The sequence below is a fragment of the Aethina tumida genome, chromosome 2 (genome assembly GCF_024364675.1).
Source record: "Aethina tumida isolate Nest 87 chromosome 2, icAetTumi1.1, whole genome shotgun sequence".
NCBI lineage: Eukaryota > Metazoa > Arthropoda > Insecta > Coleoptera > Nitidulidae > Aethina > Aethina tumida.
Genome location: NC_065436.1, coordinates 15511161 through 15530932, shown reverse-complemented (window position 1 = coordinate 15530932; position 19772 = coordinate 15511161). Strand labels below are relative to the sequence as shown.

The 19772-nt window shown below is 28.9% G+C and overlaps 2 protein-coding genes across 6 annotated transcripts in view; one reads left to right on the top strand and one right to left on the bottom strand.

Annotated features, from left to right (window-relative positions):
- The window catches only part of LOC109599756 (alpha-catulin), a 44945-nt gene that overhangs the window by 6989 nt on the left and 18184 nt on the right, over nt 1–19772 (bottom strand). For 3 of the 5 annotated variants that reach the window (XM_049963034.1, XM_049963035.1, XM_049963037.1), the window contains exons 2-8: nt 11208–11391; nt 3125–3285; nt 2770–2979; nt 1872–2109; nt 1642–1817; nt 1328–1582; nt 994–1272 (exon numbers count right to left, since the gene is read on the bottom strand). In XM_049963034.1, coding sequence (XP_049818991.1) covers nt 994–1272; nt 1328–1582; nt 1642–1817; nt 1872–2109; nt 2770–2979; nt 3125–3285; nt 11208–11391 — 1503 coding nt within the window. The remainder of the gene's footprint in view (nt 1–993; nt 1273–1327; nt 1583–1641; nt 1818–1871; nt 2110–2769; nt 2980–3124; nt 3286–11207; nt 11392–19772) is intronic. The other 2 variants (XM_020015784.2, XM_049963036.1) reach the window with 1 other exon arrangement.
- LOC109599757 (farnesol dehydrogenase-like) lies at nt 7588–9040 on the top strand. The gene is made up of 4 exons (XM_020015785.2): nt 7588–7778; nt 8196–8657; nt 8717–8869; nt 8951–9040. Exons 1-4 carry the CDS (start codon nt 7674–7676, stop codon nt 8990–8992), a joined length of 762 nt encoding a protein of 253 aa, XP_019871344.1. The 5' UTR covers nt 7588–7673; the 3' UTR covers nt 8993–9040.

Here is a 19772-nt window from a genome sequence, read left to right as displayed (position 1 = left end):
CAAATCATATAATATCACATGTTTATGTATTTGGTTTTTAATAATTATTTAATAATTCCATTTCTAATCGATCTATCAACCCTTTTAATTTAATTTTTAATGGAACTAAAATGTAATATTTCATAGTAGTTGGTTTTTTTGATCGAAATAATATTTTCTTGTGACATAGAACCCTTTTGAGGAAATAAATTGATAAATTTGATAATATGTAGGTCGTTCAACAAATCTTTAGAATATCAGTATCGAAAATACTTTTTATTAATCATTATTACTCACAAAACAGCTGTCGAGGCAATTAGAGAAATACACTTTTATTTAAAAAATGTAAAACGTGAGTTTGCAGTTATTTGTAATTGGATAAATGAGTTTACATGTAGGTTTTTAAAAGCCACAGGTCTCTGAAGGCAAATAATTTGGCCAGCAAGGAATTATATACATCAATTACTTAGAAAAAAGTAAAACAAAAGAAAAAACAGTTCTATTTTTAGTGTAAAGCTAAAAGCTTTTCTATTCTTTTTTTAAAGACTTATTTAATCATCCTTATAGATAATTTCAGTAAAAATTTAATAGAGGACCTTTTATATAACCATACTTTTTTGTTTATTGTAGTGTGAGATGGTAAACATAATATTTAAATTATAAAATTTCAAAGTGTATTTAATATAAATGTCAAACACATACGCTTGACAGAAAAAAATTATATAAACCGTCGATTGTTACGTTCAAATTCTCAAATGTTATTCACTTTAAAAACTAGAAAAATATTTATATTTAAAGTAAATATGTAAAAAAATTTATTTAGAGGACACAAGTTTAATGTTTATCTCAAAAGCATCTTTATTTATTAATATAATAAGGTGGATAAAATTAGAATTTAAATGATACCCTGTTAAAAATTGATCAAAATGTAAACTGTCCAATTTTAAAAGAATTTTAGTAATAATTCATTATTAGTACCTAAATAAATAGAACGAAATATTATGTAAAACTTACCCCTGGCCTTGGCAAAGACATATAGACTTGTTTGTCGGGTTTCGCTTGACTAGCGTCTAAAACGTCTTTCACTATTGTTGTTACATCTGACACTAACCACTGGTACATATCAGCGAATACTTCTAAATTTTCTTGAGCTATTTTACTTCCTGGATATGCAGCTAACGATTTAGCCGCAGTTACGACTTGTGGTCCATAAACTTTTAAGTTGATTTCAGTAAACTTCGCAGACACTTGAAGTGTTTCGGAAACCGCAACATGTCTTAATAGTTTACAGACCTGGAAACAGTAATTGGTACTAAAAGTATGAGTGCAATGAAAAAAAACTACTTACTTCTAAGATATGGTCTATAGAATCCTGAAAGGCATTAGAGGTATGATGAAGTCTATCGATCTCACTCATCAGAGACTGTTGTCTTATAGCAGATACAAGTTCCAATCCCTGTTTGGTAGCAGTGCTTAAATCTTGAGCTTGGTGAATGGCAGCGTTTGCTAAATGTTTTGACAAGTCTCTTGCCGAATTTATACAGTCTTGTACAGAGTTTTCAATCTCAGGGCAGTTCGCAGAACCCTCAAACCCCAATTGAAGCTGGAAAAAGAGAATATAATCAATAATTTAAAAATTGATTTTAATGAATTAGATATTACGCTTACAATATTGGCATAAAGCCCTAAAAGGTGATCCAACTCAGCTTTCAATCTTTCGCTACATTCTAAAATGGCTTCTCTATGCTCATGGCTAGTATAGGCACTATCAGTGAAGTCCTGAGTTCTTTCTAAAACAGCTTCTAAAGCAGCTGGTAAAGTCTCTTGACACGAAGGATCTAAAATAAAAGGCTTAAAACTTAGGAATATTGAGTACTTAAAACATAATTTACCCATAGTAGTTTTACTATGTTCTAACAGGTTCTGCAGATGCCTCATACATGCATATGCAGTACCTCTGTCACTCTCCAGTTCTTCTCGGTGCGTTGACTGCACACTTGATTCTGAACTATTGTTCAAAACACCATCTTTCACAACAAAATGAATAAGGTCCATTGCCCTCCTCATTTGGCAGAAGACCGTATCCCTATTTTCCCTCGCAGCTGTGCAGTCTGGATGCCTTAAACATGTCTGGAACAAATTTATAGATAATATTAAATATTTCTAGTTTAATGTAAAAAAAAATATAGTTATAGAGACTGCCGATAGAAGTGAAAACTTAGAACTTTTAGTATTAAAATTTGAAATTTTATAATGTTTGAATTAAATTTATCAACTTCAATCTGGTTTTCACATCTATTGACACTCCGAACAACAATTATATGCATGTTTATGTGGTTTTTTATTATTCAAATATATTACGGGCTGTACAAGATCATGACAAAATATAAATACAATTCAATTGAAATAACAATTAATATACAAGCATATTATTTATGAATAGTATTTGTATTTACTTAAATTTCAATGTACTTGATTTTTAACATTATTTTAACATCATTGTCATCAATAATTTCAACAATATTTAGACTTTTTGTACTTTCAATATTTAAATTTTGTTATACTCAAATATTTCTTATTAATAATTAATATTTATATTGTTCATGAGAGATAATTAATTGAGAATTTAGAACCTGAAAACTATAAAATGAAATAAAAATGCCATAAAGTCTAAAAACTTTGCTGATGATAATTTTCTTCATTATCACTGAATTACTATATCAAACATTTTGGTTAATCAATTAGTGAGTGAGATAAATTATTATATTTTTGAAAGGATGTTTTACGTACTTTACTAGATGTAAGCAACATCATGGTCGACCGTTCTAATACTTGTCTTGCCGCCGCCATTTGGGCTCTCCTCCTTTCGTCCTTCAGGTCGTTTTGCCTGTCCCCCGTCAAATGGGCCAGTTCGACCATCTCCGCGCCGAACTGACTGAATGCCTTCACAAACTCCGTGAAGTTGTTTACTGATTCGAGTCGATCCAGACTGTGGGAGACCTGAAACATAATTCATTCGGGAGACTGGTTGGGCAGACAAATACAAGAAAAACTTCTGAAATTACTTACATAAGTTTCGTATAATATTTATCTTAATATTAACTTTGGTAAATATACATAAAACAGTGGAAATCTGTTTCATTACCTTGTCTTTGGCTAAAAGAAGTTGCTTCACAACTACAATATCCGCTAGTAGAAGAACTCTAGTTATGGCACCTAAAAGACACCTGGCACCCCGAATGAGAGTACTTCTGTCAGGTAAAACTTCCTCGTCGGTCTCTTCGCAGATATGTTCTATCAGTCCCCCTGAAACAATGAATTACTGATTTGATATTTCCGAAGTAATTTAATTGTGTAATCAAACGCGTTAGCAAATTCACCGCACGTATTCTTTTTTAAGACTAAAATTGCTATTCAATTCGAATGCAAATATTCACACTTATAAATGCGGTTGAAAAGAAGATGGAACATTATGCAAATAAGGTTTTTTCTTTATTTTCTTTGAGATCCATTACCAACCGAGCCTCGAATATTAGAATAAAATCTTAAAGCATTTGAATGTATTAAAAGACCTGAATAATGAATATTAAAATAGTTCAGTTGCTGAAATGAGTGAGGATTTAAGAGATGAGTTATAATAGAATCCGATTTCAGCAGTTATATATATATATATATATATATATATATATATATATATATATATATATATATATATATATATATATAGTCTTATAATAAAATAATTAAAATAATAATGTAAAGTTTTCTACATAAATGGGTTGAAGTGTCAACGAAGACATTTTCAGTGAGACTGAAAACAAGTAAATGTTTTTACCAGAAATTTAATTTACCGTAAATGAGAACGACTAAACACGTCTGCATTTTCCACGGATATTTTTAATGATGACTCCAAAGGATTCTAGTTTAAATGAGTACCTTTTATAAAAAGGCATCAAATTATACGTTTCGTATCTCTAAAAGGATTTTGTAAATTATATTTATGTGGAGAGTTACATTACTGTGTTATTGACTGAGCTTTTTTGAATGGATAAAGAGGATAAAATTCGTTACTATGAGTGATTTATTAAGAATATTATTTACAGTAAATTAGATCATTGCTAACATTTTTTCATACATGATTTTCTCTTCAACTCCGCTAATTGTGCACTCACACACACCTTACAAATTGTGGAAATGATAATATCGTGCTAAAATATGCTTCAGTTGCATGTTTACAAATCAAGAGTTGTGTACAACCATGTATTTCGTACATGCGACATTAATTCTGGTTAAAGTTAACAAGAAACTTTATATTCCTTAAGAAACACCTTAAATAAAATTTTGTTCTTCTCTTGATGTAGAACACTGTCACTAGTCCAGTTATGTATCCTTCCTCATGTGTACTATCAAATTTCCTGTAGTTTTTTCTTTCCCCATTAATATCCTTGCATACCATTATCATCGATTCCACATAAGTAATCATCCAATTACGTTATTGAACCGTATATAGATAAAGGTTCTATCTTCGATTAACTTCTAAATAATATACTCCCAATTTTTGATTAACAGGCCCAAAATTAATAATAAAATTTAATAATTCAATTCAACTATCAAAAAGAAATAGATTTTTGAGCAAAAAATTGATTTTTAATTTTTTTCAATATAAAGTACCGTTTTAAAAATTTCCGATGCTCATAATTTTATCGAAAATTGAATGAGGAATTCAAAAAAAAAAGTTTCATATTTTTATCGTTATCGTAACATGGATAAAAATCAAAATTAAGAAAATAACCTCGTTTTTTTTTTTAAGGTTCTTATGAACAGCCCCAAAACATATCCGGTATTTAAATTAATCGATTCATAAGGTGCTGAGAATAATAATTTTTACTGATTTTCAGTATTTCTTGATTTATTTAGAAACGGTAACAGATAAAAATATGAAAGTTGCAGCACCAAAGTATCTTATGAGTACCAACATTTCCTGAAATTATGAGCCCGATACGTTTCTGGGGCTGATTCGGTATTCTCTCTATTTTATTTATATTATTTTTACAATATACGTATAATGTCATATTAAATATAGTTACGATTTAATTTTAAAGGAATACAGCTGTTATTTCAATTCAGACACATTAAATATGATTTAGATACCGCTATTTCACAAATATCTACGTTTATGTCAAAAATATATTTGGGAATGGAAACCGAGAATCTCCTAAATTTTCAAAGATAGTTAAGCTGAAGTGCGAACCTTTCAAATGTAGGGCCGTTGAATCTGTGAAAGGGTATTGATTTCAATTTTCAGACACATAAAGATATATTTAAATTACTGACCTTACATCCGGAGCTTCCAATATCTCCAATATTATTTAGGTCCGCTTTCGGGCAACTATGCCCAATCTCCCGTAGTTTTTATCAATTTCGATTACAATTTTAGTAACAAAGAGGAAACATAGAAATCAACTGTTATTTATGAACGAGTTCCATTAATGATAAAAGATGTGGATGAGATGAAGTTTTTCTAATTAAAGTGTAAGTTAAGTAATAAGGTAAGCATTAATTTTGTATAATAGCTCAGTATACTAATTAAAGTAGAAGTTGGTTGTTATATCGTGGCAAATTTTCCATATGAAAGTACAACAGTGGGCTACGTTGGTAAACACATTCAAACAACTGCAAACAAGTAATTTAATTAAAATAGAGCACACTGACAGAACTAACTAATCCTGTAGGTAAAGTTGGGAGTTGTAATAATTTTCATAAACAATATCTGATTGCGAGAGGAAAATATAATATGCACTTTACCATATATTCTCATTATATTAATCATATAAACTAATTAAAATAATTAAAATAATTCGAATTGTATCGTTCTTTCAATCCAGTAAGAGGAAAATGAATATCGCACGATTGTAACACGTGTTTAACATAAATTTTCAAGATTTGATGGTGTTGAAGATAAAAATAAAACTGGACGATCAAGAAATACCAATGGGTTTCACGATAAACAAATTTTATACTACTCCAAAAGAGATCCTTTCCTGAGTTACAACAAAATAAAAGGTCTACTTGAGACACAACTTGGAATTAATGTTTCTTCAGGAACTGTAAAAGATAGATTACTACAAGGAAGTCTTCATGCAAGAAGGCCAGTCTAAAAAACCACTACTATCAGAGAAGAACAGACGAGCCAGAGTTGAGTTTACCAGGTCCTTTTACACTGGACTTTAAATAATTGGAAACGAGCGATCTGGAGTGATGAAATCAAGTTTAATCTGGTTTGTAGTGATGGGATTTTATATGTAAGGCGACCTATTCATGAAAAGTTTAACCCAAAGTTAACCATACTCACTGTTAAACACGACGATAGGTCGGTCTGCTTTTGGGGATGTGGAATGTATCCTCTCCTTTGAATAGAGGGTATCATGGATCAATATGGTACCGCATTCAAATAAAAATATACTACTAAAACTTTATTTTCAACAAGATAATGACTCAAAGCACACTTCAAAATATTTGAAGCAATGGCTTTTAAGGGAAAAAATTAATGTTATGAACTAGCCACCTCAATTTCCCGATCTAAACTTCATTGAAAACTTATGAGAGATGGTGAACAACAAAAAAAGACACAAAGAATATAGTAATCAGTAAGATTTATTCTCAGTTCTGCAAGAGTCCTGGCAAAATATGGATCTAATTATTATTGACTAACAGATGGTCTTTTCCATTTAAAAGAGGTGCTTGGAAGTTATTCACAATAATGGGAATTTTACAATATATTAGTGTAGAATTAATTAAAATACTAATTATAAATTATTTGTGGTAATAATACTTTAAATAGCATAAGTTGCTTATCATCAGTAATATCTCTTTATTGTTTTTTATTGTTTAACTATGTAATTGTTAAATTTATAAAGCGAAGTTAATCTTCAATATACATTTTTTTAACATAATAACCAAAATAAAAATTATTTGAATTTTAAAAAAGTTGCTCTACTTTCTGCCAATACAGTACTTAAATTAAACTACTGTATAATATTTTTATAATATTTTATACATCATTTTTTTAGAATCTAAACTGACTTGTATTGAATGAAATAATATTTTTAATATTGTCTATATTATCAGTTAAAGAACAACATTGTACAACATCCAAATATATTAATTAAATAAACAGACCAGGATAAATAAATATTAACAAAAAATCATGAAATAATATAGAAAATATCAGATAACTTTTGTAGATTCGACAGAAACCTAAAATGTTTTCTCTATTGAAATTAACCTCCAGTTACAAAATCAGTTTTTCATAATTCATAACACTTATGATAAGATATACAATTAAAAACAACTGCACATAGTGATAATTTATACATTATATTCGATAAAAATAAGGTGCTAAGATAAGTGAATATCAGCTACTTATGACATAAGTACTTGATAAAGAGTTATGTAAATATTTTTATTTATTTTAATATAATTTAATTATTTTTATCGTTACATAATCATGTTAAGCATAAAATTATCCAATAACATACCGACATGTTGTTTGCATTCAACTCTCGTTATTTATGATTGCTCATGATGACAATGATAAGTTGGTATCGACTACCTACACTCATATAAACCAACTGTGTTTGTTGCGATTAATCCAGTTGTGTTTTATCATAAAAGCAGACGGTACTATTTAAACAATGTCCGGGTTCGACAGGTGGATCGGAAAAGTTGCTATTGTAACTGGAGCTAGTTCAGGAATTGGGGCTGACATCGCAAAACAATTAACTGAAAGGGGTCTAAAGGTAATATATAAATATATTACAAGTAAATGTGTCATTTTTTGTTTATGTATTACTTTAATATAACCTAGTCATCTATTAGTTTACGTCAGCCAAGGTCTCAATTTTCAATTCTACCAACATCAACCTCGAATAAAAAGTAATTATGGTAACGCAACTAATATTAATAATATTCATTTAAAATATTTGCTTCCGCTAGACAGAATACAAATTTTTAGATTGAACTTGCCTTGGACATTATAATTCACATTTAGATTATGTGAATCAATACCATATCATAAATAATATATACTTAAATCCTTTAAATACTTTGGAATAACGTCACTACTCTAACTTTATTGTAAAATATTCACACAACTGTATTATTTCAATTAATTTTTTACGTACTTCTATTCGGCTTAATGAATGATTGATTCATAGGTTGCTGGCTTGGCAAGAAGGAGTGAGAGAGTTGAGGAACTTGCCAAAAGCCTTCACGCTGCACCTGGCAAACTGCACGCCATCAAATGCGACGTGTCCAACGAAGAAGACATTCTGAGTGCCTTCAAATGGGTTAGAGACAACTTGGGTCCCGTCAGCATTTTGATAAACAACGCCGGCATCGTTCAAAACACCAACTTAATAGATGGTGACACACAAAAATGGAAGAAAATAATGGATGTCAACGTTATCGGTGTCTTGATTGGAGTCAGAGAAGCAGTGAAAATTATGAAGGAAGAAAACATAGACGGCCACATAATTAATATTAACAGTGTCGCGGGTCATTATGATTTGTACTCGCCTTTTATTAATGTGTATCCAGCTTCGAAACATGCCATTACAAATCTAACTGAAACGTTAAGGAAGGAATTTAATGCCAACAATCTTAAAATTAAAATTACGGTAATTTGATTGTGTTGGTTAAATTTCTAACAAGTTTAAATTATGATATTGTATTTTAGAGTGTCAGCCCGGGTTACGTTAATACCGACATTATGGTAAACAACGATATATCGTTACCTGATATTCCGGAAATTTATAAAAAAGCAGCACTAGAAGCGGAGGATATTTCCGAAGCGATAATCTACGCCTTGTCGACAAAACCTCATGTTCAAGTAAGCTGGTGTATTAGAATTTTAAATACATATATTATTGATAATATTATAGATTTTCTAATATAAAATTCTATATTTCAGATTCATGAAATAATGGTCCGTCCAGTGGGAGAAGCTTTCTAAAGTTATTTTTATACAATTTTGTGAATTAATAAAATATTGTAACAGAGACTCATACTTATTTTCAGGAAAATTATTGTAAAATGGATAAACTATTCTAAATTTCAATTTTAACTCATTGTAAAATAGTTTAATAGATAATATTTGTTAATTTGTTATAATAAACAATATAAAATATCATATATAAGCACTTCATGAGTTTTCAGTAAATAATATTTTAATTTTAGAGATTTATTTCCACTTGAATATTTTAACGAATCAATATGGATTTGATATGTTACATTAAGCCACTTGTAGCCCCAGTCTTAGACGTTTTAACATGAATAGATGGTTGTTACACAAGTGTAATATTTATCCAAGATTGGGTGACAACAAAATATGAGCAAACTCTGAAATGAGTACAACAATCCACTCGAACAATACTGTAAATGTCTCTTGTTGCTTCAGTAAATATACTTCCACGAGACACATGAAAATTTATTATCATAGTGTTAAAACTTTTGGTCTAATGATGGATTCACATCAAACATATTTAAGACAAAATTAAAATTGATCAAAATCAATCAAGCTCATGAACAAGTGAACACCTGAAATACTGAAAAAGTCACAGATAAGTCCAGATAAAGGTGATTTGTGGCAACAACATTACACATAACTGAAATTAATAAAAGAATACACAACGTACTTTTAAGAGAAAATTATATTTTTCATGAAAAGAGTGAACATTAAACAATTTTATTTTAATAAGGTTTTTTCAATTATCTGGTTAAAATTAATGACCAGTAATAATTTAAATTGTTGCTAGTTCATTGAAGTTAGAATTTTTTTAGTTTTAAAGTATTTTTTAACTATTTTTGAAATTTTATTACAAATATGGTACCAAAAGATTAATTAGATTTAGAAAAATACACATATTTCCTACATATTATATCTTGCTCACAAAATTAAAACATAAGACTGATCAAAATTAATCAAGCCCATGAGCAAGTAAACACCTGAAATACTGAAAATGTCACAAATAAATCCAGGTAAAGGTGATTTGTGACATTTTTATACTTAACTGAAATTAATAAAAGAATACACAACGTACATTTTAAGAGCAAATTATATTTTTCATGAAAAGAGTGGGCATTAAATAACTTTATTTTAATAAAGTTTTTTCAATTATCTGGTTAAAATTAATGACCAGTAATAATTTAAGATGTTGCTAGTTCATTGAAGTTAGAATCTATATTTTTAAAGCACTTTTTAACTAAATTTGAAATTTTATTACAAATATAGTACCAAAAGATTAATTAGATTTAGAAAAATACACACATTTCCTACATATTATTTCTTGCTCACAAAATTAAAACATAAGACTGATCAAAATCAATCAAGCCCATGAGCAAGTAAACACCTGAAATACTGAAAATGTCACAAATAAATCCAGGTAAAGGTGATTTGTGACATTTTTATACATAACTGAAATTAATAAAAGAATACACAACGTACTTTTAAGAGCTAATTGTATTTTTCATGAAAAGAGTGAGTATTAAACAACTTTATCTTAACAAAGTTTTTTCAATTATCTGGTTAAAATTAATGACCATTAATAATTTAAATTGTTGCTAGCTTCATTGAAGTTAGCATTTATAATTTTAAAACATTTTTTAACTAATTTTAAAATTTTATTACAAATATAGAACCAAAAGATTAATCAGATGCAGAAAAATACACATATTTCCTACATATTATTTCTTGCTCACAAAATTAAAACATAAGACTGATCATAATCAATCAAGCTCATGAACAAGTAAACACCTGAAATACTGAAAATGTCAGAAATAAATCCAGGTAAAGGTGATTTGTGGCATTTTATACATAACTGAAATTAATAAAAGAATACACAACGTACTTTTAAGAGCAAATTATATTTTTCATAAAAAGAGTGAGGATTAAACAACTTTATCTTAATAAAGTTTTTTCAATAATCTGGTTCAAATTAATGACCAGTAATTTAAATTGTTGGTAGCTGCATTAAAGTTAAAATTTATAATGTTTTAAAGTATTTTTTTACTAATTTTTTGTCTAAGAAGACCGAAAATAGTACACAATTATATAAAAGATTAATTAAATTTATATCTAATTTATTATAATCAATATAACCATCAATATATTATTTTATTTAATTTTAAATTTAAGGTAGAATACAATTTAGATAAAAATATGCACATACCGGCTTGCCTAGCCTCTTTACATGCTTCATACATCCCCTGTCTGACTTCGGGATAGTCGTCGGCGATGGTTTCCCCGACGGTAACGAATCGCTCGACAGCACAGTTGACGGCCTGTCCAACCCGTGCCACCGCCGAGGGGCGTAGTGTACCCGCCGACCCATGCTGTTCTACGAGAGAAGATATCTGTAAAAAAATAATGAATATTTCAATACCATCCAGCGTCTGGGCGTGCAGATCCGATACACTGACATATTATGTTCAAATTGCTTTGGGTGTCGATTGGTTGCTGAATTCAGGTCACTCAATTTTTCTTCTCGCTTTCAAGACCATAAAACATGTTTACAAATTCCAAACTCTTTTAAAATATTTACTTTTCATCGTTTAATGCACCCCCCATTTGTATAATAATCTACAGCAAAATCATATAATATTTTTATCACGAAAATACACCAATGCGTTGGCAGAAAAGTAAACAGATTAGGCCGAGTTTCTTGTGCCACTATAATCCTAAACGTCCCTAATTTAAGATTTTCTCCCTTGTCGAACAACACTGGGAGGGATCTCGGCGACCTTCTGCAAAGGACTAAAGTAGCATGAGCTGTCAATTGCGTCCCAAATTCCAACGCCTATCGCATCTGGATTCAACCAGAGGTCTACTCTTTTAGCCAGATCTGACTTGGCTAATATTACAACAGCTAGCAGCTTAACTTATCTTACAATAACATTATCTCTGGCACTAATATTAACCAAAACAGAAGTAATGAGTATCGAAATTTTCCAGGAAGTTAGTTTAATCGAATATAATGCACATAATTCATGGCTTTAATATGTATTAGTTCCAAGACTACAACTGTATGTGCTTGTCAAATAAAATCTGCTTTAATATATGAGCTATACTTAAGCCAGACTTATAAATAGTCGGTGCAGTACAGGATAATTTATTATTATTAAATCCCCTTTTCCTTGGATAATCTCTATGCATATCTCAATAAATTTGCTTAGTTTAAACCGATTTATATCCGAAATAATTTTAGTTGCTCAAATCTCGGTATATTGCGGCCAAATTGCATTAAAATTTCAATGGTAATGCAATGCTCGTGTTAATTGTTTCCCCCATTATTTTTCATTTGCGACAAGCTTATTCTCCGAAGGAGAATAGAAACATCAAACCATTGATTACTTTGAGACCCAACGGTAAACATACGACCATATTTAAGGTGTGTATAAAAATGCCACTAGCATCTCTGCCGGTTTTCCCATCGGTATCGTTACTAAAGTAAAACTTATAACTTCGGGAAATATCTGTGGCTCTTTGATCCTTGGAGGTTTTCAAATATCCGGCAAATCTCGACGAAATGAAACCAGACTCGACAAATTACGTAAATTTTCAATGATTTTGTTTTTTTTTGATAAGCAATTGTGTCAGAATGTAACTAAATTTTGTTCATTTAAAGACATAATTTAGGTACCAAAAACCTTTATATTTGCATGTTATTGAGGATGTGAGATTTATTCCCAATTTTAAGATATCCAACTTTAATATAAACTTAAATAATAATTAATAAGTAAGCTTAAACAGAGTATTGATTAGAAAAGAATCGAAAATAAATGTATATTAATTTTTTTTATATTATTACAATAGTTTGAGAGAACCTATTAATGTGTTAATAATTAATATGGTGAATGATAATTACTATTGGTTGTCGGAAATTGTTCAATTTCCTCACAGTAACTTGAAATTGAATTATTTACCACAAACTAAAATATGTTATTACACTTATATGTAAAGTGAAAAATCCCCTTCTCGTAAATGAAATATTATGGTGCAGATTTGTTGGAAATTTCACAAATTATAAAACAGATTTATGCATCCATTTTAGCCCTTATTAACATAAACCACAAAAAACAGACTGGATTTCTCTGTAAGAACAGGAACATGATTTGAATTAATCCCATGTAACCAGAATCTTTTAATATTTTGTACTCTTTGGTAGCTGTGGCTGAAGGAGAGGTATAACATGATAGAGATCTAATCCTGAAATTAAATAATAAATTATTAAAATTAATATGATTTTAAAAATTACTAAATTACGTACTGAATATAATGGTGGTTAGAAAATGAGAAAATCCATTCTGTTATGGACTATATAAATTGTGAAATTGTATTATTTTTAACAAACTGAAGAACAAAATCTTTAAAATAATTAAATTAATTAATAACGAACATCGTTGTATATTTTCGATAATTTGATTTAATTTTAAATATGTTATTCACTTATATGTAAAGTGAAAAATTCCCTTCTCGTAAATGTAACATTATGGTGCAGATTTACTGGAAATTTCACAAATTAAAAAACAGATTTATGCATCCATTTTAGACCTTTGTAACATAAATCACAAAAACAGACTGGATTTCTCTGTAAGAACAGGAACATGATTTGAATTAATTCCATGTAACCAGAATCTTTTAATATTTAGTACTCTTTGGTAGATATGGCTGAAGGAGATATTTAACATGATAGAGATCTAATCTTGAAATTAAATATTAAATTATTAAAATTAATATGATTTTAAAATTTACTGAATTATGTATTGAATATAATGGTGGTTAGAAAATGAGAAAATCCATTCTGGTATAGACTATATAAATTAGAGGTATAACTTGATAAAACCCAGAGTCAGTATGATTTATGTTAGCATTAAACTAATAAATTAATGCGATTGAATCTCTCGTATATTTAAGCCAATTTGTAATGACTTCTTTATCGTGGTAAATTTAGGAGATAATTTATGCACCTTGTCATAAAAATGTGTAAAAACAACCATGTGTTAATGAAACAGAACGAAAAGTATTAATGAATGTTGTTTGTAATAAAGAATTTGAAAGCAAATTTAAATTTATAGTTCTACATTTCGAGTAAATATGTATAAGCTTGAAATTATCCTTACAATATACTAATTAACCACATCTATTCTATTTTGTCGCATTGAATTTATGAGTTATTCAGCACCTCTTCATTTAATCCAAATACAATGAAAAGAAAAATATCCATCCTCATTAAGCAGAAAATGCAACAACGCCCATTAACTTTAAATAGGGCACAAACTTTTAAACTTGTTGAGTGGAAAAGTGGATAAACTTCTATGATACATTATTAAAAAGCTTTATTCAAAAATTGAATGTGTTTACGTTCCTGAAAAATATACGTAATAATGGATGGCCGTAATTATTAAATAATTATTTCGTTTTACAGGTCATCTATCACCACACTTCCTAAACAAAACCAATTTTTCACTGTCTTAAAATGAACAGCAGTTTTTAAGTGAACGTCACATCCAGTAACTGTTTCGCTTCTCTGAAAACTTGGATGTAAAATTCAATTCCTTTTTAGCTCAGAGAAATTTCGGGATCCAGAATGGGAACGTCTAATGGATTTGTCACAAATCGACCGTTAAACATCATTTCAAACCAATCTCGGCAACCGATTTACTTGAGTATTTTTAAAGCGATAAATTGTGGGTATTACCCAACATATTTGTTGATTTTTTTCAGTCACATCGTGAATTTATTAAACGTGTGTAAAGTAGAAAATTTTTAAAAACGTCACACTTTACACTGTATTGATACACATTGGAAAAATGGATAGTGTAATTAAACAAATTACTACCTCAGTTTAATAATTAATTTAATATACATAAGAAAAAGTGGATTAGCAAAATACTGTATACCGTACACAATATATTTTACAGTTACATGCTGACGTGTCAGATAATGATTCGGGATAACACACGAAAATCAATTTACCACTAAAAATGCTCTCGCTTACAGAATTTATGAGCTGACTGGTATTCATCACAATCAAATTATCAAGATCCGTCATGAATTTGAAGTCCATGACGTCACGATTGTTTGTATCATTCATGAATGTATCTAAAGTGATGGCATAATTTAATTCACTCATCTGAATACTATGTTAGTATGTACATCCATTATTCCGTTCAGTTTCAGCGATTCCATCTGCTAATTTCCTATACTATCCGATCAGAGCCAACGAAGCCACGAACGCAAAATTTATTTTATTATTTAAATTTATATGAAACATCGTTTGCACGTTCAAATATGTAAAATAAATTGAATTTTTGCCTCTGCAATAAATGTTATTAAATTAATTAAAAATAATAAAATATAAATTGAGAGTAATCCAAATTTTATTGTACTGTTACAATTAAATCCATTTTGGGAGAGTTATAGAGAGGGCAATATGGAATTGATCCCATTTTTAAATAATGACATCCCCGTTATTTATGTCGCAAAATCAATTCCACAATTCACCCTCAAAAGATTTAACTTCTATTCCGTCTGTTTAATTGAAACTAATCTAAGTGTTTCATATATCAGTTTGATGAAAAACTCTTTATAGATGTTACGGTTCATTAGGTGAAGCAATTTAACCCCAATTACTGCCAACATCAGGAGGAGCACTTGTTTTAATTAACTCATTAAAAGTAGAATCGTTTCGTGGTTATTGTTGTTAAAGGGGGAAAATTAGATTTGGGTCTTTTTCTTACCCCGAAATCGATTGATTTCATTAATTGAGAAATCAAGCACAAGAATCAATTTTTTTGTTATTAAATTCATATTTTCAATAACATTATTAACATTATTTCTTGGCTAAGAATTGTTTAGGTTTTAAGGAAAGAAAAAATAAATTTTGTGTTACTTTTCAGATTTTAAAATTTATATATCGATTTTCCATAAACTTTAAAACTACATCTTGTGAAAACTCAATTCGTTTACATCTCCACGGATTTGTTGATGGTAAGTAAAATTTATGTGTGAGCCGCATCGGTTTAATGATTTTTCTTTCAGCTAGTTTTATTATCAACCAGAATAGATTGAAACTAAAATAAGCAAATCTATAAAAGTTCTGAATTCAATCTGGAACAATGTCTTATGAAATTCTATTAGTGACCTTATTTTAAATAAATCATTTATATAAAAAAGTGAAAAAAACTATTAAACATGTGTCAATTTAAGTATCATTATGTGTAGGTGCATTTGACAGGGATATAGTGATAATAAATCACTTAAACCCTTTATGTAGCAAACATGGCGTTTTAGATTTCCTATTACAAGTGAATTTTCTATATTAAAACGACAATTCAATATAAAATAGATAAAATAAAATGTTAAGTAAAACTAGATTTTTAAAATCCTACTTCTCAAATAAATTTATCGATAATTGATGAAGGATAGAATTTCACTATAGATTCCAACTTTGATGGATACTTCTTAAATCCTTGATATCATTTTAATGTGGTTTTTGGATTACACTAACTTTTATAATGAAAAAAATTAATATGATTTTTAAAATATGCAGAACACGACAAATAATGAAGACAATTATTTTTTTTTATCCTGAAAAAAAATACAACTCCTCAAATTTAAATATTACATTATTACATAATAATACAGAAGTCTAGAGTTTGGTGGATGCGTTGGAAAAAGCTTAATGTTTTAAAAAAATATTCAGTGGCATAGAAAATACGAAGATAAAAAGAGGAGAACCTCTTCTATGGAAAAAGTTATAACAATAATTTTCTTCAGAAGTGACTTTAAAAAGAGTTTTATTCAGATTTTCTTCCTTATTCTTATTCTTCTACCTGTTAACAAATTTTAGCCACATACTTTAGAAACTTGTAGTTATAATACTAATGCTGAAGAAAAATAATATTACGAAACAAAATAGAGTTTTCCTTTATTTTAAATTTATATTTGTTGGCTTAGATCTCTTAATTGTTCTCCTCAAATTTAAATATTACATTATTCCATAATAATACAGTAGTCTAGCCTCTGGTGGATGGGGTTGGGAAAGCTTAATGTTTTAAAAACATTCAGTGATATAGAAAATACGAAGATAAAAAGAGGAGAACCTCTTCTATTGAAAAAGTTATAACTATAATTTACTTCAGAAGTGACTATAAAAAGAGTTTTATTCAGATTTTCTTCCTTATACTTATTCTTCTATCTGTTAACAAATTTTGACCACATACTTTAGAAACTTGTATTTATAATACTAATACTACATAAAAAAAATATTACAAAACAAAATAGAGTTTTCCTTTATTTTAAATTTATATTTGTTGGCTTAGATCTCTTAATTGTTCTAACATTTATATAAAAAAGTGTATCTCAAAAAAAAAACTATTAAACGTATGTCAATTTAAGTATCATTATGTGTAGGTTATTTGACATGGGTATAGTGGTTATAAATGACTTAAACACTTTATGTAGCAAACATGGCGTTTTAGATTTCCCATTACTAGTGAATTTTCTATGTTAAAACGATAATTCAATATAAAATGGATAGAACAGAATGTTAAGTAAAACTAGACTTATAAAATCCTACTTCTAAAATAAATGTATAGATAATTAGTGAAGAATAGAATTACACGATAGATTCCAACTTTGATGGATAGTTCTTAAATCCTTGATATCATTTTAATGTGGTTTTTAGATTACACTAACTTTTATAATTATTATGATTCGATATCGTTATAAAAGATATTTTAAAATAGATGGTCAAAATTTGGGAGTATGCAGAACACGACCAATAATGAAGACAATTAATTTTTTTCTCCTGAAAAAAATACAACTCCTCAAATTTAAATATTACATTATTACATAATAATACAGAAGTCTAGACTTTGGTGGATGCGTTGGAAAAAGCTTAATGTTTTAAAAAAATTTTCAGGGGCATAGAAAATCAGATTTTATTCCTTATTCTTATTCTTCTACCTCTTCACAAATTTTGTCGACATACTTTAGAAAATTGTATTTATAATATGTGCTAATAGTACAGAAAAAAATATTGCAAAACATATTAGAGCTCTCCTTTATTTTAAATTTAATTGCTCTAACATGGGGAAAATAGACATGAATATTCTGCATTGTAATCAATTGGTATCTAGATGTAGCGACACAAGTAATCGTTATCTAACAAACATCTGCCGCTGAAAATTAAAGGTTGCTCCAACTGAAATATGTATTTGGGAATGAGCAAACAATTCACCCTGCATAAATAGTTCACTCCTTTTATAAAGATAAACTTAATTTCCAATTTTACTTAGCAATTTATTGTCTAAGTTTACTATTGTCGCGTAAAAGTTAGACACACAATCCCGCTTACCGAAAATGGCTGTTTACCGAGACAGATAATTTGAATAAGTTGAATAGAATTTAGCTCAAGTTTACTTTAAATTCTTTCCCGGGCTGCGTATACATCACTCTCTAAATCGAATTTATTCAAGGAGAAGAGATCCTTGAGCAAGCTCCATCCGTAGTTAAATGATTTTTATGTATGTTTAAGTAGTACAATCTATTCAATTTCAAAATTAAACACAAAAAGTTTGGCGTCCTTGTAAGTTGCCTTAAAATACTCGAAATTCTAATAAAATATGTTGTTGCAATAAAGGTTTGTAAAGGGGTGAGGACGCTTTACGACACTAGAAATAGAATTTAAAAGCCCGTCAAGCCAGATTACGAAATAATTAATCACCATCCATTAACACGTCGCGTTAATAAATTAAAGTCGTTCTAATATTTAACAACATCCCCGTTAATGAGATTGATTAACGCAAGAAAACCCACATAATCATGTTCCGTCGAAGAGTTTCAAAAGGCAGCTGGTATGGGTTCTCTAATACAATTCACGGCACGCTTCACGCCACCCGACACGCAACACTCCACCTTACCTCTAAATTATAAATTTCCACGGAAGTTTCATTACTACGGGGAATTGCTAATTTAAAATAATTCCCGTTTTTATGCACTTCAATAGATTTCAATCAACGACGTGATTTTATTTATTTTTTTTCTTTTTTTTCGTTGTTAATGATCGTAATTGCGTTATGTCGTGCACACAAACAATGAAGGACGCGGTTATGGAATGTTTTAAAGTACCACCAACACGATTATTTGCATACGGGTTTTACGATTAAATAAAACGATTTTCTGACTTAATTTTTATGGCTTTTTAAAATGGCGGTCCGTCATGTGGGAATATAGTTTTGTTAGACATGTAAAAGGAAATTACTTCTGGATCAATAATTTTTAATACCAAAGTTTGGCCCAAACGAAGCTATAAAATAGTTATGTTATTGCCATACAAAATTATTTAAATATGGAATTTTTAGTTGGTAAGTTTTATGTGCAAACCTTATTTAAGTTTGTTTTCTCAATATAATCTTTAATAATTAAATCAGTGATAATGATTACACAAAGAGGAGTCAAAAGTTAAAAAAGTAATAATTTTTGAAAAAAAAAAAAATAATTTTACTCAGAGATTCTACTTTGTGTAAGAACTTACAGTATTTGCAGAAAGTAGAGCAACTTTAAAAATATATAAACACTGTATACAAACATATCATTGAATATTTCTTGTATTAAAAGTAATTCTGTTAGTTACAAATCAAAAAACAAAATATTCAACTGTTAAAAAGTAGAGCAACTTTTTACTAAATGTCACCAATCTCTACAAAATCCACAAAATTTTTTAATTTAG

What these genes read in the sequence shown, in the direction of transcription:
- LOC109599757 (XM_020015785.2), top strand. Translation starts at nt 7,674, where the DNA reads ATGTCCGGGTTCGACAGGTGGATCGGAAAAGTTGCTATTGTAACTGGA. An exon ending in ATCTTAAAATTAAAATTACG is followed by an intron (nt 8,658 to 8,716) that starts GTAATTTGATTG and finishes ATTGTATTTTAG; the next exon opens with AGTGTCAGCCCGGGTTACGT. An exon ending in CGACAAAACCTCATGTTCAA is followed by an intron (nt 8,870 to 8,950) that starts GTAAGCTGGTGT and finishes TCTATATTTCAG; the next exon opens with ATTCATGAAATAATGGTCCG.